This window comes from Leptosomus discolor, chromosome 3 (assembly GCF_034619465.1).
Source record: "Leptosomus discolor isolate bLepDis1 chromosome 3, bLepDis1.hap2, whole genome shotgun sequence".
Lineage (NCBI taxonomy): Eukaryota > Metazoa > Chordata > Aves > Leptosomiformes > Leptosomidae > Leptosomus > Leptosomus discolor.
This window is the reverse complement of record NC_141393.1, coordinates 19,371,956-19,399,039: the sequence shown is the minus strand read 5'-3', so window position 1 is coordinate 19,399,039 and position 27,084 is coordinate 19,371,956. Positions and strand designations below refer to the sequence as shown.

The 27,084-nt window shown below is 36.9% G+C and overlaps 1 protein-coding gene across 1 annotated transcript in view; it reads right to left on the bottom strand.

Annotated features, from left to right (window-relative positions):
- Positions 1-2,389: 2,389 nt before the first annotated feature.
- RPS6KA5 (ribosomal protein S6 kinase A5) overlaps positions 2,390-27,084 on the bottom strand; it is an 80,462-nt gene continuing 55,767 nt past the window's right edge. Inside the window, exons 8-17 of the mRNA XM_086463423.1 lie at positions 19,513-19,663; positions 17,953-18,114; positions 16,593-16,718; positions 15,734-15,867; positions 12,511-12,604; positions 10,050-10,220; positions 6,344-6,535; positions 5,577-5,736; positions 4,431-4,594; positions 2,390-3,451 (exon numbers count right to left, since the gene is read on the bottom strand). Of these exons, the coding sequence (XP_086319549.1) occupies positions 3,212-3,451; positions 4,431-4,594; positions 5,577-5,736; positions 6,344-6,535; positions 10,050-10,220; positions 12,511-12,604; positions 15,734-15,867; positions 16,593-16,718; positions 17,953-18,114; positions 19,513-19,663 (1,594 nt within the window). The 3' untranslated portion in view covers positions 2,390-3,211. The remainder of the gene's footprint in view (positions 3,452-4,430; positions 4,595-5,576; positions 5,737-6,343; positions 6,536-10,049; positions 10,221-12,510; positions 12,605-15,733; positions 15,868-16,592; positions 16,719-17,952; positions 18,115-19,512; positions 19,664-27,084) is intronic.

The following is a 27,084-nucleotide window of genomic DNA, read 5'->3' as shown; positions in this document are numbered from 1 at the left end:
CTGAGTACAAACATAATTTACAGTCTAACACCTCTTTACCAAGGCAATATAAAGTATTTACAGTAATGAAGACTGGCTTGTACACTTCAGTTTGAAACAGTGGTAGGAGTATGAAAAATTTGGCCCGCAGTCTTTAGATGACCTAGAGTGCCAGGCTGGGCAACAGATTTAAGACAAGACAACACTGTTCTGCCAAGAGTAACTAATCTCCTGCAGAGACATCTGAGCAAGAAAACCTGCTCTTGAGCTGCCTAGTTTGCAACTTGGTTTTACCAATGTAAATGGAGATCAGCAGTTTATGTAAAGATGCTAATCTAAAAATTCAGACAGCTTAGCGTCAAGCATACCTCCTCGAGAGCTCTGTTACCTGGAGGCAGAGGTGATAAACATTTCAGCTACTCCAGGTAACTGGTTCAAAGCAAATGCAAGGTGACACCTTAGTGTACTTACCCCTGCCAAAAAGAATACCCTGGTTTTAAATTTTTATTTAATAATTACTGTTAGAGCACAAAGAAGACACAGAAATATTAATCTATAAAAGTTGTCTGTGACACAAGTGATGTATTCTAATAATTTTAGTCTCACAACAGTCTCAAAACCTGTGTGAAAAAACCTCTTTACAATACAGCCATTATCTCTAGCATTTAGTATCTTCTGCAAGCACACTCTTCCTTGTTTCATCAGTTTGTCAAGAAACAGTTTAAATTTCCCAACAGGGAAACAACTGTACTGTGCTCCTAACTTTAAGAAGTCATTTCAGCCAGGTCACAATATTCCAAATCCACCTGGTATCCAGAGGTTTCTTACACTTAAATGAAACCAAACCGAAAATTACTTTTTGTTGTCCTCATCCTGAAGACAAATTGCAAGAACTCCTCAAACTGCAAACTTTACAAGCTATCTGTTCTCCAGCCTCTCAATTCACTTGTACTGTCTGCATAACAAGTATTAATGGTGAATTGTTTGTTGTATTTACAGCAAGTTTATTGGGGAGAGGAAAAGTATTCTTTTACAAATGAGCCATGTTCACTATTGAGATTACTTCCAAAGAGAACATTCAGAAAGCAAACCTGAATATATTACATTGACAATTATTTTTCAAGATTTTAACATCGGCCACTTAAAATGGGTTGTGTTATTAGCACATATACTGATCTTTAAATATACTACTTCTACATAAACAGTGCAAATCTCAATATTCACATCAACCTGAAATTAATGCTGCAATTACTGTTGACATTCACATCAAGAAAGTAGTAAACTATTTCACATGAGCAATTCCAAAACCTCAGAATGCCATTATTAATATTAAAGAAACACAGAACAAACATGTTGGGCTTCAAAGCCTTGTTTTGATACACATAATCCCTGTAAACATGGATGTATTGTATTTGTCAATACTGATATAATTCTATAAATAAAACCACTGATATAAACAATTCCTATAACCTTTTTTGCATAGGGTTTCGATTAAGGTTACTTTAAAAGAGAGCAAGCTGTTAACAAAATCCCCTAGTCAATTAGTCTTCCATCACACAAATTTAGGCATATGATTAACTTTACACAAGGAATCTCTCCGACTTCAGTGGAAACTTACACATGTAAGCATTTGCAAACCTGGAGTCATCTTTTGCACTTAAGTTACTCCTAGTCATTGAGAATATGAGCAATAAAAGAGCTCTCCATAAATTTATAAAATATACTGATTTAAAAGTTTATGCTGATGTCTGTAAGTCACATTTATGATTCCAAACAGTTATGTACATACTATACTATCACAGTAGGAAATACTTCACTGTAGAACACCACAGTGAACAAGTTGTGAAGCACAGTGTTCAATATAATTTCCCTTTAGTATTCCCAGTGCATAAGTCGTTAACATCTACACTACACAAGGTGCCCAGGTCTAGTATTTGTTATATACAACGTAAAAGCAAGATAGAAAGAGCTTCGCAGTTTAAAGTAAGGAATGAAAACAGTGGGTAATATACAGGGATTCACTCCTCCAAAGTACAGAATTCTCCTTCACAATGACCACAGCCACCAAATACAGTGGATTTCAGGTCACTCAACCCAGAAAACAGTGCTCAGCACCTTGTAGGATGAGAGATCTGAGTGCACTTTATTATAAAACATCATCTTTTGATGTTATAAAGTGCAAAAAAGAAAACATATTCTAACATTTTACAATCACTATTAAACTGCCATATTTGCACATTGCAAAATTCAAATAACTTGGTATACATTTTATATGGACCCTATAATAACAAATGTTGAAACTGGAGTTTTTGCATCTTTAAAAAAATCTTAGTATTTTAAAGTTACTGTGTAAATATAAAAAGAAAATATAAATTATAATTAATTCTTGAAATAGATATTTTAACACGTGACCATTTTCCAAAGCATTCAAATAAGAAATTTCACTTTCTCTTATAGCATTACATTTTAGAATCTGTAAAACATTTTAAAAGTTAACTTCAAAAAGTAGAAATAAAAATTATTGTATCACGGTCCTAGACACCTTGCCCTATCAGGTATCTTTTACCTTAGATATTTTTTAAAAATTAAATAAATAAAAAAGAAAACCCTAAGTTGTTTAGAACAAGATATATGGAGTTACTTTTTAAAACAACATAAGAATTTCATAATGCTTCATATTTTGCTCTTAAAATTCAAATAAATGGGACAGAATGTAACCACAAATTTAAGAGGCCTTAAAGTACTGTACTGCTTTGGTGCATTGTACCAATAATTCTTTACATGCATGAAGAATCAAATTCTATGACATTCTTCACAGAGCTGGGTAAAAGCAGAAGATCCAAGAGTTCTATACGTGTTACAGAGCTTTCCTTTCTCTGAAGAGTGGGGAAGAAACTGGCAGGAAGATTCTGACACTAAAAAACAGTCTTCCTCCAAGCTGTACCATGAGCAGCATAGCTCCTTACCTTGAGCTTGACTGCACACTAGTAACTTAGCCCTAAGAGAATACAATGTTGGTTGTATATTATACCACATCCAGTGATACCAAACTTAATGCTAAAAAGACATGTATTGAAATACAAAGCTAAAAAGGTATGATTGAAATACATTTTTAAAGCAACAGACATTCCTGTAGCCTGTAAGCCACAGGGAGGAACGGTGGGAGAAGACAATATACGTACTACCAAGTTTATAATCACTTAAATCTTCAAGACAAGATATAATCTGTTTTTCAGTCAGAGAACTGGAAGATAGTTTCTGGGTTATTGCTGTCTGTAGGGTTTGTTGGCTGCAGTGTCTTTGTTGGTGTAGTTTTACCATGAGAATGAGAGGAAGAAGAATGTGAACTTTCACTAGAGCTGCTACGTGTCTCTGTGCTTGTACTTGTTTTTTTCATTTTCCTTCTCTTTGCAAGAGGTGCCTTGTCAACATTCTGGAGACAAAATCCTTCCCTTTTGTACTTGTTAAAGGCCTGTTTAAAAACAAAAGGTAATTCCAAGCTTTTCAAGAGGTTTAAGAAGTTTTATGGTTCTTAACTTATTACAAATGTTCTATGGTAAATTGTAAGAGAAACTGTAATCTCTTGACAGATCTCTATTGATCCTTATTGCAGCTGTAACAATAACTTTACTAGCCCTTAAATACACGTAAGAGCCAATACATAACATTATTAACTGACATCCTCCCCTCCTTGTTCTTTTTAATTTAAAAGGTTTTTTTTTTTTTTATTAAGCCTTAAACCTATTTAAGACTACATTTTCAGAAACTACACTTAAATTACAGTTTTTCTTTCAGCTCAAATTATGTTATCAGGACGTCTCAAAGTAAGAATTCCTTTCTTTCTCTCTTCTTGGTAATAAGCATCTACAAGTACTGCAGCATAAATCTGTCCACTTTCAGTTTATTCTCTGTGGAAGGAATCATGAGAACCAACACTGTGTTTGTATAACACAGCTGCAGTTCAGATGTTTTCTGTAAATACACAATAGTAGACAAGCAAGTCCATTAAAAAAACTATCCATGAAACTGAAAACATGAACTAGATGTGTTCCAGAAATTTTACCGCAATTTTGTAACCATAAGGACAAAAAGTCCGTCAGTTACTTCAGTTAAATGGAAAGTTTCTTCTTTTACAAAAAAGTTTGAAGATCTTTCAATAGATTTCTCTAAGAGACAGAATATTTATAATAGCTATTTCATGAACAGCTGTGTCTCAGTCCAGAAAACTTCATTAGTATAAATGTCTTCAAGAAATTTATTCTTGCCTCATCATTCATGTTTTCACTGGACTCAATCATAGATGTTAGGTACTGAGGAAAAAAATTGCAGCTATAAGGAATCACTGAATTATAAAGACAAATACGTATTTTTAAATTAAAAGAAAACATACAAAAATCTAGATTAATACATGACAAAACTTAGCACATGACATAAGATTTCTTAGAACTTACATGAAAGGTGGCTTTGACATACGTATGCACTGCAGCTCCTGAAGAGCCTAAGTTATCAGGAGTCATTAGGGGGTTGGATGACAGCTGGCTGCCATCCTGAAGCCATTCGTTGTATCTCAGGCTGGACATTTTAATTCTTTTGTTTGGATCCACTGTTAGAAGTCCTAATAGAAATAAATCATATTCTTTGATATTATGAGCTATTTATCTTCTTTTAAGAGAAAATGCAATTATTTTTTAAGAAAATCTCATGCATTGCTTTGGTAAGTAATGACAATATTTATCCTAGGTATGCCAGTATTTATCCTAGATAATGCTCACACAATGTTATACTATCATCCTCTCCAGAAGAATCATCAAATGCAAGAAACTGCTATTTAACTGTTTGGTAACTCACATCTCTCTTCACACAAACTCAGAACTACCACATGATTTCTTCACTTAAAACCTGTCTAGGATGAAGTTCAAGACAGTAAGCCTCATATTCTCTGCGTGATCCACTGGTCTGGATCTGGAGATGCCTAAGTTTTTGGCAGAAGAATTCCTTACAAGCCAGCTTCTACAGAAATTCAGAACTCCATCTCAGTAGAAATAAGATTGGTGTCCATCTCATGCTGAAAACATAATTAGACGCTCAAAAGCTTAAGGGGAATCAAAGCACTGCAAATGCGAACGAAGCAGTTCAGAAATACAGTAGTCTGGGTACACATTGAAAAACAGCCCGAGGAAAAAGAAAACAGTAATAAATAAATTTTCTGCAAAAGCTTTGCTTTTAAAACATCTACCTTATAACCTGGTGTTTTTACAAAAGCAAAAATAACATAAAAAATCCCCATGCTTTTAAGTATGTTTTAAGAGAGAATTCATCTTTTCTGAAGCTCTTCAGTTACTTCTAGCCCTGCTAACCTTCCATCAGCATCTCATTACATTAGAAAGCTCTCTGCTAGGCGTGCAAGTAATTTGTAATGACATTCTGATGTGTCCCCCTTCACCCATAACTTGTATTAGGGGTCAGGACATAGCTCAAGCTGTGAATACTACTGTCAGGTTAGGCACTTTGATGCTGATCCAGATATTGTATAGTTCTCTAAATTTTATCTTTTGAGAGAAAAATATAAGGTACATGAAATATTTGTGAATACATACCTTGAATTAACTCTTTAGCCTCCTCAGAAACATTTTTCCAAGCTTCTCCTTCAAAAGAAAATTCTCCCTTTTTTATTTTCTTCATAATTTCCAATGCACTGGTACATGTCAAACTTTTGTCTTGAGACTGAAATGGTACCTGTCCTGATAGCATTGTATACTGTCACGAGAACAAAAGTAGTATAATTACAAACACAGCATGTTTAGTGACAATCTTATTACTAAATATGGAGTGCTGTTGTTTGCATCATCAATGCTATACAATAAAATTTTGACTGGCATAACTTCAAGGCTATATAAAATTTTAAATATGCCATACTTTCTCTGGAGTCCTTATTACAAAAAAAACCCCCAACATTCATACGTTTCAGGAAACTATAAAACAAAACACAATGGTATTTCTAGCCAGTTTATATCTATCGAAATTCATTTTCCCTAAATCAGAATGCAGGCTGATTACTTCTCTGAAGTGAAGCTTTCGGAAGATTACATGGATGCCTGTAAAACAATATCTTTTTTTAAGAACTAGACTGTACCAAGTATTTTTTCCATTCCCAGAAATGTTGAATTCAATGTACTGCTTAGGAAAAAGAATCCCCACCCCTGGAAAACATGTCTTTGGAACCTATTATTTGTGCAGCAGTATTTTTCCTCACTTGGATTCAGCATCCACCCAATTCAAGTCTGAAATTGTGTCAAGTCCTTTGCATTTTAACAAAAAGTAAATACATACAATAAAGTTACAATTAAAAACCTCAATCACTCACCAAAATGACCCCCAAACTCCACAGATCACAAGATTCATCATAGCCGTTGTGATTCAAGAGCTCTGGGGCAGCATAATGAAGAGTAAAACATGGAGTCTTAAGAGGCTGATTATCAGGTGGTTTTAAACGAGCAAAGCCAAAATCAATTATTTTTATTTCTGAATTATCCGTTTCATCTGTAAACAATAAATTCTGAAAAGCAAAGACAAAAATCAATACCAGCACTAGGTAGAAAATTGGTTAGAATACTTAACAGTTATTTTTTCCTACATTTATTACTACAGAAAACCTCCTACTATCTAGAGAAAAGGGGAACTGGGAGATACTAGGGTAAAAAAAAAAATGGAAGAGTAGAAATAACAGTACTCTGGGGTGTAAGAAAATGTGATGTGTTTATCTGCCTCCTGTATATCTGCAAGTCAGGGTAGTTCTGTCAGATTATTAATGAAAATGGGTATTTAGCAGAGAACAGGGGGGGAAAATAATTCGAGTAACACCCACCAGAAAAAAAAAGCAAAGATATTAAGATAAATGGAGAACTGCCTTCTTCCTCAAACAAAAGTAAATTTTCTTAAGCTTCCACTTCCTTCTGGCACACTGTGAATGACAGCTTTTTTGTGTGTGGAACTCTCATTGCATGCCTTGTCTTGTGACTGAATAGTCTGTGGTCCTCAAGTGGTAAGACACTGAAGCCATATTGCCATGAGCTCAATAATGCAAAAAAAAAAAAATCATTTGAAAGTGAAGTACGGTGGACTACAAAGTGCACCAATAGAATCATAGAATCTTTTAGGTTGGGAAAGACCTTTAAGATCATTGAGTCCCACTGTTAACCTAGCACTGCCCAGTCCACCAATCTCTCAGTAGTTGTACCAACTGCTGGCTGGCATAGATCTCAAAGTCAGTATAGATATGCTTTGTGGAGGAGCCCTGGGACCAATGGCATTCAAGCACTGAAGGGCACATAGCAGTCCAACCTCGAACCAATGGCATACTCCTTACACCAAGGTAAAGAAACTTTGTATAGTTGTCCCTAAGAATTCCAGCTTTACAGACTGGAATGGGGCATCTCAGAGTTGAAGACAGACCAGTTGTTACCAGTTTGAAAGACAATCTGTTGTTCTTTTCCCTGAGTGTTTATATTGATTAAGAAAGATCCAAGAGTGAAGTTAAGTCTTCGGAGAATTGGTTGAGCCCCAGATGAATTGTAAAGTATTTCTACTCCCCCTTTCAAATTCTGAGAGGAGAGCAAAATTTTTCTGTTGCCTTTGCTGTTTAATATATGCAATGCTAGAAAATGTCTCAATATTAGAATTCCTATAGCCCTATGCAATTTTGTAATACAAAAGATGAGTGACTCAAAGCAATTCATTTCAAACTCATTAAGAAGGGGAAAAAAAATTGATTGCTAGACTGCAAGCACATCAGTAAGAACCTGAGAATTCATTATGGATAAAAAAGAATACTTGCTACAAAACAGTATTTTTGCATTCTGTACTGTTGTTATAGCTCAATGCACAATCAGAAAAGTCAGTTTTCCTTATTAAAATGTTGTGCAAAATGGATCTGAAGGAAGCCTAATTTCAGCAAAAATATTAATACGAGGATAGGTGATTAATACTATAATCTTTTTTCTATGTACATAGCCAACAATAAAAAAATTGCAGTAACATTGGTTTAAAAAGACCTCCATTAGAAAATGGAAATTGGTTATGTGTAGAAAGAAAGGTACAGTCCAAATGTCCTAAGCTGGGTTCAGACTACTTTGTTGATTAGGTAAATAAAGTGTGTTTCACAAAAACCCACATTTAAAGCTATACCCCACATATATTTTAAGAATATATAAACAACATTATCTCTGCCTTGGTATATTTTTTCCTAATATCTTTAGAACCCAGTTTACAAATTAATAACTTCACAGAAACAGTCCTCAAATCCTCTACTGAGAGGCTCCAAGTGGTCACACATGCTACACAAATTCTTTACTTCGGCAAATTCTCTATTGTCTATCCAGTATTTTTCCTCTATTTTGCAAAGCAATTTATGTGATCTAATTACTATTGCTTAAACAGAAGTCTTCCAGCCCATGCAATTAAGAAAAGCCTCATCCTTAGTGACATGCAACCAGCCATATTTTTTAAAATAGACTTATCAGTATCACAATAGATGTCAAAGCTGAACATCAAACAAATCTGTCTGGAAGCGTTAGAAAAGCAACAGAAATCCCTATACATCTTTCTACAGAAAGGTGCACTAACCACATCTATATTGGGAAGCCTGCATATCCCATACCAAGTTCATGTCTGAACCTAAAATAGTAACCTTCAAAACAACAAGACGGAAGCAGACAGGCTGGTTAAGTCCAACTTTGTGGAGGCAATATATTCCGCAAGCTGTTTGCTAACCCCTCATTATTTGGCCTTCCCAGACTTCTGTTCTTGGACATGACAGAGAATGGAAGACTGCCTAATCTACCATGCAGCTGAAGCTCTGCTTTACAGAATCTAGCCTTCATAGTCAAGATGGTAATAAGACTAAAATGACAAGAACAGGAAGACAGAAAGGATTTCTGGGGTTTGTCCTTTTAATGATTTGTTTCAATAGTTGTTTTCTTTCCTTGATGATGTCAACAGAGAAACTTTTTCCAAGAATCGCATTTTCAACTGACATAGTAGAATTTCACAATAGCTCCTCTTTATGTAATTGTTCATTTAGTACAGAGACTCCAGTACAGAGATGTTTTCAAACACATATATTTGGGACTGATTTTCAAAACCAGTTTAATACAACTCCTAGCAGACTTCTTTACCTGTTGAATTGGAATTGCTATAAAAGAGTAAGTTCATAATATACCAGAAGGTATGTTACAAAAGGATGAAACACCAGTTGGCATGGTGGATCATTTTAAACTCCAGATACAAAAGCAGTAGCTACTTCCCGGACTACAATGACTATAATAATCAATACAACTAACATCCCTACTGATGAACCAACATCAATCCACGGTAGCCTTGGGCTAAAGTAACACATATCCAAGCCCATTGTTGGCAAAGAAAAAGGAGCAAATATTGGCTTCAGGAAGCAGAACAAAGCCAGTGGTCAACCTTACCATAGTAAACTTAGTTGTCTGGAAGGCAAGATGTTGCTGCACAATAAAAATACCAGAACAAGTAATTATTGAAAAAATATTAATTGTTTCTTTTGGGAAATTACTAAACTCACTGAATTCAAATCACACATCTTTATTAACTGGCTGCATTAGTTTGTGGTTCACTGTGTTTAACTGGGACAGTAGACAGTCAAGGGTGTTGCAGCTACTTCCAAAAGAAGCCCTGCCAAGGTAATTAAGATCAAACAAAAGGAAATGTACAGGCAAAGTACCCAACCAACCTGGCTTTGCTTGTGAACTATTTCATACAATAAATATATACTCACCACTAGTAAAAACTGTCCCCAAACAGGCAAATAATGTTTTTGAACAAGTTAGAGCATAAATCATTTACAACATTAAAAAAATGTTTCCTAACAGTTACTTTTGACTATGAACAGAAAACTAGCTACAGAACTTGCTAAGTAAAAGTGGTAACATTTCATTAAAAATATAGAAGTAGAAAAATCTGTTAGAAAAGCTGGAGGAACAGAAATATGTCACATTCCAGACATTTAATAACTTAATGTCTAAACATATATAAGCAAGTCACTATACCTCAGGTTTCAGATCTCTATGGACTACTCCTACATCGTGCATATGGCTCACCGCTGAAACAAGTCTGCGCATAATATGACTGGCTTCAGTCTCACTGAAATGTTTCTTTTTCTGAATACGTTCAAGCAATTCTCCTCCTTTCAGCAATTCCATTACTAGAAACGTATGAAGCTGAAACAAAAACATGGCATGTCAGAAATTTAACATTACAAATCAACATTCATTCAGGAGCTAGGTGCTATTCCGAAAGGCTCTCAAAGTTTGAAGAAATAAAACCACTGCTCATAGCAATCTGGAAGGCCAACAAGACACGCCAAACTGCATCTCAGATGACATTTTTCCCATCAGTCTCACTGAGATTGAGGAATGCTGATGCCTTCCCCATGTCCACCCATATTTATTTACAAAAATGTAATTCTGCCATGTATATTGGTAAATTTGTAGGGAGACGAAATGCCTTTCTTTAGGCTAACAAACGAAGCTGGAAACAGCTAGGCTTTTGCTATTTAAGCCTGTTTTGATGTAGCGATACATTTCTATTAACATGCACAAGTAGTTAGCTATTTAATGTTACCAAATCCTTAAAAAGCACCCTGAAACTTTACTTTGAAATCAAAGATTATCTAGAATTTCTTCTGATTTCATCCCCTACAGAGTAGTAGCCAAAGCTACTCTATCATGAGAATCAAAATAGACATCTTCCCAAACATTAAAGAGTATTTTTTTAATTAAAAAAGTAATGGTTATTTAGATGGTGGTTCTTCTCAAGACAATAAGCAGTGACTTCCTTGATTACAAGGCAACATTAGCATGCAATCAACTGCAATTCAAGTGTCTGGCCATTAAACAAACTGACTTCTCAGGTCAGGGAAGTGAAGTTAGCATTCTCAAAAGGCAATGCATGTAGGAATGTGATGGCTTCTAGCATTTCCTTCCCCTGAATGACAGTAACAAAAGTAATATTTGCAAGCAAAGAAAGAAGTTCTGGGAAGAGGTCAAAAAAATGAAATTCAAAGAAACAGCCAGAACAGAAGGCACACAGTATTTACATATCAAGGAATAGAAGCAGGAGCTATGCAGACAGAAAGCAGTAACGCTTCTTAGAACAAACAAGGTAGCTACTAGTCACACTGTTAGTGGCTTGTGAGATACCCTCTCCTGCAAATTTTCTCTTATGTCTCGGGAATAGGTGGCAGGGAAGTCAGAAAGGATGAAGAGACTTTTCTCTGCTAAAAAGAGAAAAGTCTTGTGGCTCATCAAAAAGACTGCAACCCAACACACTATGGTTGGATTACTAATGTAGAATTTGATCAGACTTACATCACAGCAAACTAAAAACCAGAACTTTTTTTTTTTCCAAGACAAACAGCAAAAATGTCAGAACTTGAAAATGTTGATTAGTTCTGGTCTTCAGAATATTATGCATGAGTAATCTGGAAAATAATACCTAAGAGCTACCAGGAGCAACTAAAAATACAGTGGTTTGACTGGGTGAGAGTAGCTGATTCGTTCGCAGAGCAACCTGAAGAACTTTTTTTTTTTCAGATATCTGTGAGTATAGTCATTTTACTCAAAGGAAAGTGAAAAAAGTGTCCTGTTCTACACACATACACTCATACTGTACACAAATAAATAAAACAAAAGGCTTCTTTATCATTACAGATTACAGTAGAGATTTTTCATCCTTTCAGCTCATTTTAGAAGTGCTCCACATGAGCACTCTGCGGGGCCTTGTAGAAACAGCATGATGGGGATAGATGGATATTTGAAGAGGTAAGAGAGCCCATGTTCCATTAGAAAATCATAGACTAGAATCACAGAGTAATTTAGGTTGGAAGGGACCTCTGCAGGACATCTGGTCCAAACCCCTAGCTCAAACCAGGGCCAACCTCCAAGTTAGATCAAATTATGGCCTATTACATGCTGTGGAGCTTGCATTACACTAAGGAAAAAGACAACTAAGGTCTCTAAATTAACCCTAAACTGATCTCAATGTATTTTCAAATAGAGGCTCTACTTTCACATTTGGTAATTTAGCAAGCTACTTCATTATCTAGTAAAAAAATGCCAGACCGGTAATCTTCATATGCAAGTTTCCAAATTATTTCACAAGTATTCCTTTAAGAATCACAACAACCCCCACAGAAGGCGATTAGGTACCTCGGTATCATAGATATGGAAACTGGGCCATTAATATATTGCACCATGATTAACAAAGTAGACCAAGGACAGAATCAGAACCAGAATCCAGGACTAATTCTTCCAAATACTTTTTTGATTTGTGAGAGTAACTGCAAGTTCCTCGAATGCAGAACTTTTGCTCCTCCTTCTATACTGATTACACAAAAGCCATAGGAAAAAAGCCACCTCCACAGCAACAGTACGCTTAACTCCTAGAAGTTCTTGGGAAAACATATGTCAATGTATTTGGCAAGTGCCGATTACAGTTTCTTCAAAATACCTGGTCGTGATAAACCTCATGTAACTTCACTACATTCGGGTGTCCTTCGCAGAGTTTCAGAGCTGTTATTTCTCTCTGGGTGTTGGCCTCCATTCTGGAAAAATCGAGTAGTCATTTTGAACCAATTTTACTGTGCAGATTGCATATTCAAAGTGTTACCTCTATTTTTTTAATTGCTTGCAATAGAGATTTTTTTAATATTACAACTGCTTTAACACAATTAAAAGCTATTCAAACTAAGCTGAGCAAAACTCTCCACATAACACTGCAAGTTAGCACATTAAAAAACCAACCCAAATCAAACAATGTTTTTGATGCAACTGCAACTTGCTACAGCAAAAGCTGAAATTATATTATAGAATAGTTTCTATCTAAAATAAACCTTTCCCTTAGTCCAGGGCAATTTGACTTCACCTCTGTTCCTACAAATATTTGTTAGCTCAGCTTTATCTTGAAGACTCAAATTATTGGCCCAATCCTTTTCCATTCTTACAGGATAAACTCCTCCCAAAACTGTATGAAAACTATGACCTCCTACCAGAAAAAAGAGTGACATCATCTAGATATGAACTGTGTTATACAAGTGAACCCCTCAACAAGCCATTGTAAAAATCTGAAATTGAAGATATAAGATACTAGCTCCAGAACAAAAATCATTGTACAAATTCTTTCAAGTACTCAAACATTCAGCCAAAAAAGTGAACATGGTGAACATTATAAAACATATGTGAATGGGGACAGAGAAGAACATTTTGTTTTCCACTAAATATATATGATTTATTTTGAGCAAATCATGCCTGAAAATTTTTACCTAAACTCCTTATGGATAATACAGATAGGATCTCTCTCACCACACACGTTCTTAATTTTTGGTTGTTTGTCCCCCCGCCTCAATTATGACCAGAACCATGAAGAGAATTTTGTGCAAGAGAATTCTGTTTCTCTGCAGGCTTCATATAATCAACAAGTAAACCAAGCTTTTCCATCTGCATCTCTGCTGATGTTGTTTACGTTGAAAGTAGATTTCAGGTCCTTAAGAAATTTAAAAAAGCTGACTCAGTCTGGCCCCCCTAAAATACTATCAGGACCTAGGAAACAGATGAAAAAGGTCCAGTGTCGTGACCATAAACCTTTGAAATCTGTGCATGGACTTTTCTAAGTATTTCCCCTCTATGAACAGTTACCATCTCAGATTTTAAACAGACAATATAATGAAAAACAAATAAGAAGCTCTAAAACAGTAACCCAAGCAAGTTTACAGGACTCCACTGTTTCATTTGCCTTGAGACACACAAATAAATCCCAAATTGTTGGATGAAGGCAGGTCCAACACTATTAACAAAACACCACCACAGAGGAACTCTTGATCTGAATTTTCACCTCAAGTATCATGAGAAGATTTGCCTAGGTGTAAAATTCGCTTTTTTGGCACCTTTGATGGGTAGGTGTGAAAGACTGTCTGACTTTGAGGCAAAGAATTTACCAGAAACCTATTTTACTCCTCCTTTTAGCAAGAGTTACTAGTGTGGTCCTCAGAGCAATATTATTTACAGTTTAACAGTCTCTTATTCAAGGCTGGTTTGTGTCCAGCCATTCAGAGTGTGGATTTAGTGCTACCCCTAAATGCTATACAAACATGCTCTGAGTCTGCTTAAAGCGTGCAATCCTAAAAAAAAAAAAAATCTCTGTATACAGACTGCTTCTTACCTTCATTTAGCCTGGTCTACCACAATGAAGGAGAAAAAGCAAAAGAGCCTGTGAGTAGTATAATTTAGGAATGTAATTCCTAAAAGTTTAGTTCTATAGGAAGAGTCAATACTAGTTTGCTCACTATCAAGAAACAAGAAAAATCCATTAGCTTAAGATGAGATGGGAGCACTGATCTGCAGCTCTTCATGCAGTACAGAAAAAAGTTTGGATGTAGACACAAGGCAGAGATTTCCAGGTTAAAATACCAGTGTAGGTGTCTACTGTGTACTACTTGTCTAAGGTCTCATTATAATGAGTGACATTCTAGTTAACGAATCTTACAGGGTGAACTGGTTCACTGTAAAATACATACCTAGAGTAGGATTCAGTGGCCTAAGCACAGGAGAGCCTGGAAGACATCAGCCATGAAGACATCTACATAAAGGTAGTAGTCACAAGAACTGGAGGACAGAGAGGACACCAACAGATGCTAAAATGGCACAACATAGATGCCTATGTTTAAGTTACTGAATCCCACTGCTAGTGCCTGAGTATTCAAGTCTCTCTGTAAGCTCCACTAATAGTTTTGAGTAGGCCTCCTTTAATCATAGCAGACCTCAGAAAACTGACACTGACACCTATATTTAGGCACCTAATTCTTGAACTTATCCTATCCAAAAAGCATGTGATGAAACACTTAAGTCTGGTGGACAGTTACTTCTAAGAGTTTGGAAAAAACAGAGGTATAGCCAAATGTCTTGGAGAAGAGACTGCTGAACTATCATTTTGATAGCAGAACATTTAGACTTTCCTGCCAGCATTCTACAACACACTAGGGACATATTTACTAATGAATACTGCAAAATGAAGCTAAAAATCCATCCAACCCTCAAATAATCCCTTATCTTTACTCCTCTCTGGGCAGAAACTGCCATAGGCATCTGTTCTAGAAGAGGACCAGATGATCCCCATGTACAAAGCAAGCCAGCTGTCTCCATTGTCATGGTATCTTCAGAACATCCAGGAAACAGATGCAACTTAGAACTCCATAGTCTAATTCATTTTACACACACACACACACACACACACACAATTAATTAGACCTGAGGCAACCCATACTACAGATCCTTCTTAAAAGTAATGTCCTAGGCAATCAATCAGTTGGGCTGCTTAGGCAAGGGAGCTAGCATAAGCCTACGTTCAGTTCACTCAGGTCTAAAGATAGGAGGTCCTTATACCTTACTCTGGGTTAGGAGCCAAATTAGGGGAAATCAGGGTAGAATACAACTAGGAATTGGGAAAGTACTCTTCAGGTTTCTTCTTGTGTCCTCCCCAACAAGAATAACATTTTGTTTCAAAAGACTCAGAATCTTTTAAAGGACATAAGGCTACCGTAAGTTCCTGTAGATTCTTCAAATAGGAAATTATTTTAAAGTTATTTTTCCACTTCCAAAAAATGTAGCGAACATTACTCTAATCCATGGGTGACAGTAAGCAAAGAAAATATTTTTATTGTCTTATAGAATATTTATACCTTTTGCTAATTATTTTTACTGCATACTCTTGGCTAGTTTTCTTGTGTAAGCACTTTCGACAAATGGAAAAACTTCCTTCTCCCAATGGTTTCTCTTTCAGATCCAGTTCATAATGATGATAAAATGGAGAGTCCTGTTAGGAAACTGTCTGTATTTAGTTCTGCAGAATACTTTTAGCATACACAGTCAAAGACAAAGAGTAAAGTTTCATAAGAATTTTTCATCTACATTTAAAATTGTAAGAGAGCTCTCTTTTTGTAAAATATCTTAACTTCTATTTAATAAAATGCATAAACTTTATTTTAACATTCAAAGATTAAATCTTATGTTACATTAAACAAACATAGTCACTAAATAAATCACTACTACTACAATAGCTTAAGATACAAAATATTCAGACAAACAGGATCAAAGATGGCTGTACATACATTTATCCACAAAACTATGTGCTCGTTTGAAGACATCACAATAGCATGTGTTCTTATAAGGCTTCACACAACTATAAGTTTTTTGGGCAATTACATCATAGAAGGAATTCTGACAGAAAGTAGCTTCGAAAATTTCTACGATTGTTGTCTGAGTAAGAACTATCAGGAGTCAAATTACTACTGTTCCCTTAGTCTTCGGGAAAACTAGGCAATCATCTCTTTCAGATTAAACCTCAACTATTTCTTAATATTACCACATGCAAATTATATGCTTGGATCATCTGAGGAGCCATTACAGAGAACAGATAAATATTATTCATTTATCTGTTTTTTATTTTGTAATCTTTAGCCTAGCTTGTGATTGCTGCTTTGAAAGTTATATGCAGTTCCAAGTTAATCAAATTAATTCAGCTCTTGATACTATTATTACCTTCATCATAGCACTTCTGGCAATAGTTGTAGTTCCAGGCCGCTCATCCCCCATATAAAACTGAAGAGGATCTACTGTAGCTGCATTGCGTTTAAACAAAATAGAAGGTGCAACGAAAGAATATCCCTATGAAATTAAGACATCAGAAAAGGGCATAGCTTGAAATTGTTTCACACAAACTATCATACTGCACACAAAACATTAGAAGTTCCAGAAGAATTTTTCAAAGAAATCATAATTTTCGTAACATTATACAGAAACCAGAACTGGCTCATTGATAGGTAGATGTTACTGTGTTCAACGTGAACAGGTATCTTCCTGGAATTAGTTACGTGATTCTCCACAGTTATAGCTAAAACAGTAATAATCTAAAAATTCTGGTAAATAATGCTAAAAATCTGGCTCAGCTTCAATTGTTTTGGAATAGTGATAAAGGGTCATAATTTCAAACTAGCTAGCTTTCCAGAACAGCTTTAAGTTAAGGCATGAAAGAGTTTTTATGTTGTGATGTAAGTATCAAACCATTTAAAATGGCAAAACAAAATACGCTTCATGTTAATGATAGGGTATCGAAACAAGAACATCTCTGAGTACCACTGCAGGATGAATTGGATCGTATTATGACATGCATGAATTGCTTGCTACAGTCACTATAAATCTAATAACTTCCAAAATATGATGCTATATTCCTATACACTAAACATCAAGCTGTCCAAAACCAGACAAAAAACAACAAAGCACAAGGAGGGGACGGAGAGAAAGCAATCTGAACTGCTGTTCACCTCTGCAGCTTTCATACCAATTTGACAACACATGAGCTGTTTCTGCCCATTTGACAGACACGCTGTGCAGTCCAAGAAAGGACCACATAGAGGAGATGGTAAGGAAAGCTTTGTTACTGATCTATATATAGTTGTCTAGTAATTAGAGTACTGCTACAGGACATGGAAGACGTACTTTCAACTCTGTAGTTGGCTCCCACTTCCCAAACGAATACCTCAACTAGAGCACACTGTGGACATGGGCAGACTACATTGCTGTTGTCAAAAGCTGGTAGCCCAGGCTGATAGGGTCAAGATAAGACTTCTAAGGTATGAAGAATCAATCAAGGACAGATTGACTTTAGTCCAGAAGGTAGGACATTCAGCTGGGAACGAGGAGTCATGGAATTTCATGTTTGTGGTAGAACTGTTTCCACCTTTCTCAGTTTGCAATTGCTGAACAAACAGCCCTGGGAACTGGGATCGGAAATTACATAGTTAATTCCCAATAACTTAGGCAGGGGGAGAAAAGCTAGCTATACATGTGGAATTGTTCAATAAATTTATTTTTTAAAAATTTATGTGAATTCTTAAAATACCTGAAATATTCTTTCTGAAGTCTGAGGGGTTGCTGCAGGAGAATATGTTGGATCCATTTCTGTAAATTCTTCTGCAAAATTACTGACATCCAGCTCATCTCTGATAACCGGTTTAAATGGAGCTGATACTTTTTTGGCAGCTAAATCATCCCAATTCATATTCTAAACCAAAAATCAGGAAAATAAGTTCGAATCAAATGAAACTTTAACAGAAACAGATATTTGAAAGAAACTTTTCAAGAAACAAACAGTCCTAACTCCATTTGCTATTTTCCATTTGCTATTTTCCACAGGCATACGAAAAGCAATTACGCCCTACTAATTTGCTTACGTAAAGTCAAGAAGTATCACCTTTACTTGTAAGTAGACAATGCAGTTTTGTTTTGTTTTTCTAAATCAAGAGAAAGAAATGTAACAGCAGAGAATCTGAACAATTAGCACAACAGCCTTTAAATTTCTTCCTATATTTCAGCGGAAATAACATTTATATTTTTGTAAACCATAGTGCATGTATGCAGTAACTTCAACTTTTCATTGCTGATTTCTATGCTGAATTACTAATTTCAGCTTCCACAGCCTGAGAGCATAATGTCTCTGGATTCTTACTTAAATGCATTGCTAGAAGTAGGAAGCACAGATATAGTAGTTATGAGAAAATGGCTCTATTAATGTAAAGGAGTGGAACTGAAATGAAGTCAAGGTAAAGTGTTGTATAATAAAAAAAAAAGTATCTTCCAAGAAAAACAGTGAATAAAGGAAGTTTACTTTGTCAGGCTCTCTTGTAAGAGGAAGGAAATAACAGAAAGTATAAGAAGAAATTAAGAAATTAAAAAGCCAAGTTGTTGCCCATGCTGAACGTTATGATAGTTACACTGAAAGTATTTATTTGAAAGATTTAATTTACACCACCAACTTTAAAACCACCAATATTTATATCAAATAAAAATACACTTAACTTCAGATGCACCAGAAATACATACTTAGTTTTTTCAAAGAAAGCACACGAACAATTTTAACAGCAATAGATGGAACAGTACAGATATCGTACGCAAATACAATCTTTGTCATTGTTTGAAACCCAATGTTATTACACTGAAATCTGAATGGAATTAAAATCTACTAAACAAGACCAGAGATTTAATTAGGCAAAGGAAAATACAGAAGAGGCATTTATCACTAATAGTGACTTTATCAATATTAAAAATTTTACTAATCATGTTAGTAGCAAACTGTCTCTTTAAAAGCACACACACACACAACATACAATTTAAGTGTTTTCCGGTAACCTTCTGGTTAAAGTAGTGTGTCTTTTGGCTGCTTCAAGTAACTGTTAGAAACAGAGAGACTATATTAAAAATCTCCCATGCCTTTCTTGTAATATGCACAAAATCCATATACATAAGCACATGTATATTCTTACCAACTTCAGTGCAATTATTCATGCAATTAACATGTCCCTAAGCTATTCTGTTAACAAAACAACAGCATTTCTTTAGACTTGGAATTCAAAAGGCACTAACAGAGTAAGTGGTATCTGGGGAGTTTTGTTATTTGTTTTACCTGGAAAAAGGGATGCTGTTTGATTTCATCAGCATCAGTGGGACCACAACCTAGCCTCTTCTTGGGGTCTTTCATCAAAAGACGCTGAATTATATCCTTAGACAGTGCACTCATTTCTTGTGGATAAGGTGGCTCACTTTTTAATATTCTCCTGTAAAAGAGAAAACCCAACAATTATTTGGTAATTATTTAATGTGTTGTGTGTTAAATCAAAGAGTTACCATACCAACGGTACTGTTTTAACATTTCAGTTAAACTTCTATTGTACCCAAAAAGGAGATTGACAAAAGTGAAATCAACTTTTTTTTTTTTAAATAAAGGTTTGAGGAAATGAGGACATTAAACATAACATCTGTAGAAGACAAAATATGTAACAACCTACAAAAGAAAAACAATCCTCATTTCATACATACTGAACTAATACTATTTAAAAGAAACTTCATAGCTACAACAGATAGCTCCACAAAGACACTGACTTGATGCCTAACAGCAGTCAAAAAAACCAAAAACAAATTCCAGTGTTAAAAATTATTAGAAAATAAAGAGGAAAAAACAACACACTTGGGTCATTTGAAGTTTGCCCACAGCTTGTAAATTCTGTGCAGTGCTCCTGCTCTAGTCTCAAAATGAAGCACTATAACCGGAAAAGTTTTAGAGAAGTGTAACAAGATTAATCAGAAATAAAGACTGTTTCATATGAAGATCTACAAAAATGCTAGAACTATCCAGCTTAGCGAAAAGGGGACTTAAGGCGACTGGGTATGGTGTTCCCGTCAAAACGACAAACAGTAAAGCGGATAGGGACCTCACTGTCTCTTTCAATACAAGAAGTAGAAGTCATCAAGTAAAGCTAGTAAAAGTTCAAAATCTTGGAAGTCTAAGTAGAATCACATTTCAATAACTGTCTTTTATATGTGTAGCTCCCACAATTTTATATATAGAGGAAGGCAAGTTTTCCTTCAGTTACTCCAAAAGTAGATATTGAACCTATGGACTAAAGGAAACTTGGAAATGCACACGTGGACAACACATACCAAAGACACATCAACAGGCTTAAAAAGATACACACGCAAAACCCTTTAGCATACAGAATCACAGAACGGTTGAGGTTGGAAGGCACCTCTGGAGTCATCGGTACAAGCCCCCTACTCAAACATAGTCACGTAGAGCCAGTTGCCCACAACTGTGTCCAGATGCCTTTTGCGTATCCCCAAGGAGGGAGACTCCAACACCTCCATGGGCAAGCTGTGCCAGTGCCGAGTCACCCTCACAGTAAAAAAGTGCTTCCTGTTGTTCAGAGGGAACCTCCTGTGTTTCAGTTTGTGCCCGTTACCTCTATTCTGTCACTCAGCACCACTGAAAAGAGCCTGGCTCCCTCTTGTGCCCTCCCTTCAGGTATTTGTACACACTGATGAGATCCCCTTGAAACTTCCCTTCTCCAGGTGGAACAGTCCCATCTTTCTTTGCCTTTCTTCATATGCTTCAGCACCTTCGTCTTCTTAGTGGCCCTTTGCTGGACTCTGCACTTTGTCCGTGTCTCTCTTGTACTCAGAAGACCAGAACTGGACCCAGTACTGCAGGTGTGGTCTCATCATAACTGAGTAGAGAGGAAGGATCACCTTCCTCAACCTGCTGATACTTTGTCTAGTGCAGCCCAGGATACCGTTTGCTGCCTTTGCCACAAGGGCACATTGCTGGCTTGTGTTCAGCTTGCTGGCTATGTATCTCATATGCATATTCTCACTGTGGTGACTTCAGGAAGCATGATACATAGAAGGACTTAAGAGTGCCTCTGCTAAAAGCAGATTGAAGGATTTTGAAGCTATGAGAGACTGTGATGCTGAAATTATATGAGGTTGTGGCAGCACTAAAATCTCAATTGTTATATGTCTCTGACAGCTTAACTTGATCACTGCGGGACATTTCTAAATTTTGTTTGAAGTTATTGCATGACATATCCTTAGAGTCAGCTATCCCATGGGAAATTCTTTATCTTGAAATACGTAACTTCTTGGATTACTCCAAAAATACATGCAAACAGAATGTTTCCTAAATAATCTTGTTCTGCCAGTGCGGAAGGACAAAAAAAAGCTCAATATGCACATGTCCCAGGGGTTGTTTCTACTGACATAGCATTCAATTTCAAGTAAACAAAAAGGCAAAGCAAGCTAACCTCTTGGTTTAACTAACACTGAAATGAGTTAGGAAAATACAGTCTACGTTTTAAGATGGATTGTATCTTTAAATGATGTAAGGATGATCAGCAATAAGAGTCTAAATCACAGTCACTCTGCTAGCAGAAGTAACAGCAATTATAAGTCTTGTCTTCAGCTTCTGGACACTTCACAGAAAAGAAGAAGAAAACACAATATTGCCAAATGCTTTCTTAATTAGGTATATTAATATCAAATTTAAACATCACTAAACAAGAGGGTTCTTCCACTGTAGGACTGGTGGAGAAGTAAAGATTCCGCCTTTTCATAAGTCATCCAGTTTCAGAAAGCGGAAGTGGGTAAGGAAGTAAGAAAACCTTCCTGTTGTAAGACAGAAGACAGGTTATCTTGATAGCAAAGTTACTTGATTTACAGGAGGGTCAACAAAATCTACAATGTCTTCTTAGCTGGAAAAAATCAATTCACTTAGAGGAGTTCGAGGAAATGTATTTATCAACCTTTCTGATGAGAGAATCAGAAATGTATATAACAAAGAACCTGGAAAGAGACAAGTTCTCTTTGGGCTCTCAGAAGGCGGAAAAAAAAAAACCACAACCTTAAGTCAGTATTTTGTAAAATTGATTTCTAAAGCAATGGGATTGAGACTCTGTGGTGCCCTTAGAATCCAAAGACAAATACTAGAGCATTTTCCTGTCTGAAAAATGTCAGCAATTACAGATGGCCAAGTCAGATAAAAATTTGACAATGTACCTGAAAAAAATATGCTAAATTGGGATGATTGGTAACAAGGGTAACAAAGAGAACAAATGAGTAGAATTTCTCTGTGCAGCCTCAGAAGATCAGTCTCTGTAGTAGCGATGCTGATAAGTGCTAGCAATAAGATTCTTGCCCATGTCTCTGGCTTCTGATGCAAATACAAACACATAAAAAGAGAGTGAAACAAACATAAGCAGTGGAAAATCTTTTATAGAACCCTGCGCTGCAAAGTTACCAGAAAATTCTTATCCAAAAGAAGTACTGCTGCAGTAACAACACTAGTAAGTTTCGGCCTTCTAATTGCAAATTTCCACTGACATACTGCATTCTTTGGTCAGCCTGAGATCTACAATCGGTTGTACCACTGATGTGGTAACAGAGCAGAGTCTCCCAGCTGAAGCTGAGGCAGGTTTACAAAACAACTTTTTGTATTACTTGACATTCTGATCTTTGGGCAGAAACCACTCCTTAAATTCTCAGGGAAGGGAATCCCCTATAAAAATAATATCTGTCGAAACAATTAGCATACATATTTTTGCCAATAATAGTTTTGTATAAGAATATTCTATGTGAGCTGCATATATACACGCCAGTGGCATTCGTTCACAAATACTTTTGAGGTTGACTGACACTATAAAATACTAATGATGCTTTGGACTGGTTCACAGAACCACACTACAGATGTAGTGAAAAACTAAGCTAATTTCTTTGGAAGTTCCAGGAACTACTTACAATTACCATGGAATTGAAGTATGTGAAGCTGTATACACAGTAATTAAGATAGAAATCAAGCTACCAGAAAAGATAAACCATATGGGATCAACACGTGAGAGAACAGAAATTGGTGAAAACTAATCAAGTAGCTTGAACAAGTAAAGAGAGTCTGGCCTCACTAGTACAACAGTATTGAAGTGTTGCACTGAAGGGTAAATCACTCAAGGCTGTAATAGTAGCCCATAAAGTGTTCACAGAAGCTGCTTGTGTCAATTTTCTTCCCAGGATGTGTGTGCTTCTGAAAAGAAACTATGGCCTTTAGCATCAACCTTTCTTTCCTTTTCTGAATCACCTCCATCCTCTACATTTCATGTTTATGTGGTCCAGTAACAGTGACAGAAGTAACCTGGAAGAATTACATATCCCAAGTGGCAACTGTGGTCAAAGCTGCATTTTCTGCTTCTCCTACCCTAGTACAACCCCTCTGAGCTGGGATGAGCTGAGATTACCTCTGTTGATGAGAGCACTCTGGTTGTACTGAAAGCACTTTGAGAGAAACCATCCCCTGCACAGGTCAAGGAGGTTACCACTCTGGAGTCCTGGATCACTTTTATCTTACCCTTCTCCACAGCAGACTACGCAGAACTAGGAGCTAACCCCACTGGTATTGTTTTTCAGGAACTTAAGCTTTGATGAGTTTCTCCCATAAATACTACAGATCAGGAACATATATCATAATGCAAAGGACATGCTAATGAATGATAAGTAAGAGAAGGAGGTGCTTAATCTTCAGTGAGTAGATGATACAGTAGGGAAATGACACCTTGACCTTTAGATGCTCCTTCTCTTTATCAATCTCTTCAGGGCCACTCCTGTGTTAACAGGTGCAGGCTGCTGAGCCTGACAAATCAGCCAAGGAACTCTCTGATTTTGTTATGAAAAATTCCTGAAGTTGCCACCACTGATCTGTGCTAGCTCGTAGTTGAAAAACTACATAGACTGACCACAGGTTTCTTACCTGTTCTTTACTGAAGCAGCAGAGATGGGATATGTGCTTGCTGGATGAATAAAACATCCTTCTACAGAAGGCAGAGTATTAAAAACCAACCAGAAGTTCAAAAATCATGTGCCAGAGTTTGATACTATGATGTTGGTCTAAAGAGCATCTGAAGAGCATTCCAACCTCGTTCATTCCAGGGTGATAATCTTAAGGACTTCAGCACAAACACCCTTGCAATGCTCAATAAAAGCCTTATAAAGACAAACAGTGTCATTGGGAGTTTTCCAACATAGACAGCAGATTGCTCCCAGTGGTTAAGATAAAATGAAAATGGGAAACTATGCTGTTAGCCAAAAGCTGAAAGATATTTTCTTAGTTTTTCATTTTAATTAACCCTGTAAACAGCTAAACTAGTCAAAATACTGATGCACTGCATAGCTATGAAGATCCAATTTATGTCAAAGAATATGAAAACATCTATTGACAAGACAACAAATTTGGCAACTTGACTTATTGACCAATTTATCTTTTAGCACTAGATTGACCAATCTATAAACTATATTGTAGAAATTACTATTAAATATATCCACTGAGTGACCAGTTTGAAACGTAAAGCACAAGCTGTGGAAAACTAACTGAAGATGGAGTGCTTGAACAAACTAATCCCAATTCATTATTGGAAACCATAGCTATGTAACTTGTTTTAAATAGTAACAGTGAGAAACAAAACTAATTACAAGGAAGGAGGATGAAAAAGTTTAGGAAGTGGTAACCATTTAGTGCCAACCAAAGAAAGATTTTTATAGACAGAGGAAAAAAATTAAACCCAACTATTTTGGTCAAGATACAGACATAAAATATGTGAGACTGAGATGGAAGCTACCTTTCACCCTCCACTCTTGATTAGCCTGAAAGCAGATGCCTTAACCTGACTGTGGAAGAGATGGCAATAAAACATCAGAAGTGGAGAATCTGAAGCTTTTTTTTCTCCTTCCACCTGCTAAAAGACACAATCAGATCACAAAAAACTGAAAGGATCACCACAGCTGACCAACAGAGACATTAGGTTTATGCTAGAACTGTTACTATAGTCTATCATCAGGGCCCTCAGAACTGTATTATAAGCATCACCAGAAAGATACATACCCATCGTGATGTTCAGGCAATAAGAGAAAGCAATCTGTGCTGGGTTTGTGTCTGGTGGGGTTTTGATAGTGGGGGAGAGACTACAGGGGTGGTTCTTTTAAGAGGCTTCTAGAAGCTTCCCTGGCTCCAATTCGGACCCACCTCTGGCCAAGGCCAAGCCAATCAGTAACATATTTGGGGGGGGGGGGGGGGGAACCTGTTGGGCAAGTTCTTTGGGAGCAGAGGAGAGGAGGGGGATGTGAGAGAAACAACCATGCAGACACCCAGGTCAGTAAGGAAGGAGAAGGGGAAGGGTGCCAGGGCAGAAACTCCCCTGCAGCCAGTGGTGAGATGGTGGGCTGACCCCCTGCAGCCCATGAAGGTTAACAGTGGAGCAGATGCCCGCCTGCAGACGACCAGCCACAGTTAGCTGCTTCAGCCTGGGAAGGTTGTGACTCCCAAGTGAAGCCCACGCTAGAGTAGTCCATCACTGGGAGGGCTGCAGCCCACAGAACAGACCCACACTGGACCAGTTCATGAAGAGCTGCAGCCCCATGGGAAGGACTCACGTTGGAGAAGTTCATGGAGAACTGTCTTCCATGGGAGGGACCCCATGCTGGAACAGGGGAAGAGTGTGAGGAGTCCTCCCCCTGAGGAGGGCAGAGAGGTAGAGACAATGTGATGAACTGACCTCAACCCCAATTCCCCATCCCCCTGTGCCACGCAGGGGGATGAGGTAGAGAACCTGGGAGAAGAGCTGACCCTGGGAAGAAGGGAGGGCTGGGGGAAAGGTTCTTTTAAGATTTGGTTGTGTCTCTCATTACCCTACTCCAATTTGATTGGTAAATTGGTGTTGGTATTTAAGCTAAATTGATGTTGTTGCCCCAAGTTGAGCAGGAGTGAGCAAGCAGCTGCATTGTGTTTAGTTGCCAGCAGGGCAGGCCTAAACCATGACACAGTCCCAAGCTGTAACCCTGTTAAAGGGCAGAGGGACAAGCTTCCAAAGCAGAGTTTCCACCTTCAAATTTGAGAACAATTCTACCGAATGCCCTGTCTTCTCAGAACTACTACTGCCAGATTCTGCTTTGAGAAGTCAGATCTAGTATGTGCATCTCCAGATCTAGACAAGTTGAAGACTTCGATGCAATACTTCTGACTTTCTTAAAACCATCTACTTCACTGAAAGGATGAGCTGATCTGTAGGCGGAGTCACTGATGTGATTCACACTAAGCCTAGCATCAAATAGCATCCTTCATGTAGCAGAGATTTCCTAACTCATTGCTGCCTATTAGAAAAGCATCATTACATTATTGTCTATCAGTTCTTGGACTCTGGACTCCCATCTAAGCATATAAATGCTGCACATTCTAGGTAGACAGCTATAAGCGCCAGGACAAAATTCCAGAAGACACCATGGAAATTAGAAGCTGGATTTAATGACTGCTCTGTCCTTTAAAAGATCTAGCAGTCACTCGAGTCTTCACAGGCAGAGAATAAAGAATGGAATCCCAGTATATACCAGCTATGTATCTTCCCAACAGTTTTATGAAAAGGTTTTCTTGCAGAATTGTGGACAAAGTATCTTCATAGCATCTAACAGACGGCCAAATTTCACCCATCCTCCATGAAGTTTAAATAAAGTCTAATCAACTATTCCAAATAAAGAGCATAGGTTGCTATTAGCATTAAAATGCTAATATGGCATCATATTACTCTACAGATTATTTTATAGATGTATATATGTACAAAAATTGAAAAAGATACATATCTATCTGTTCATAATCCCAAACTGGTAAGATTTT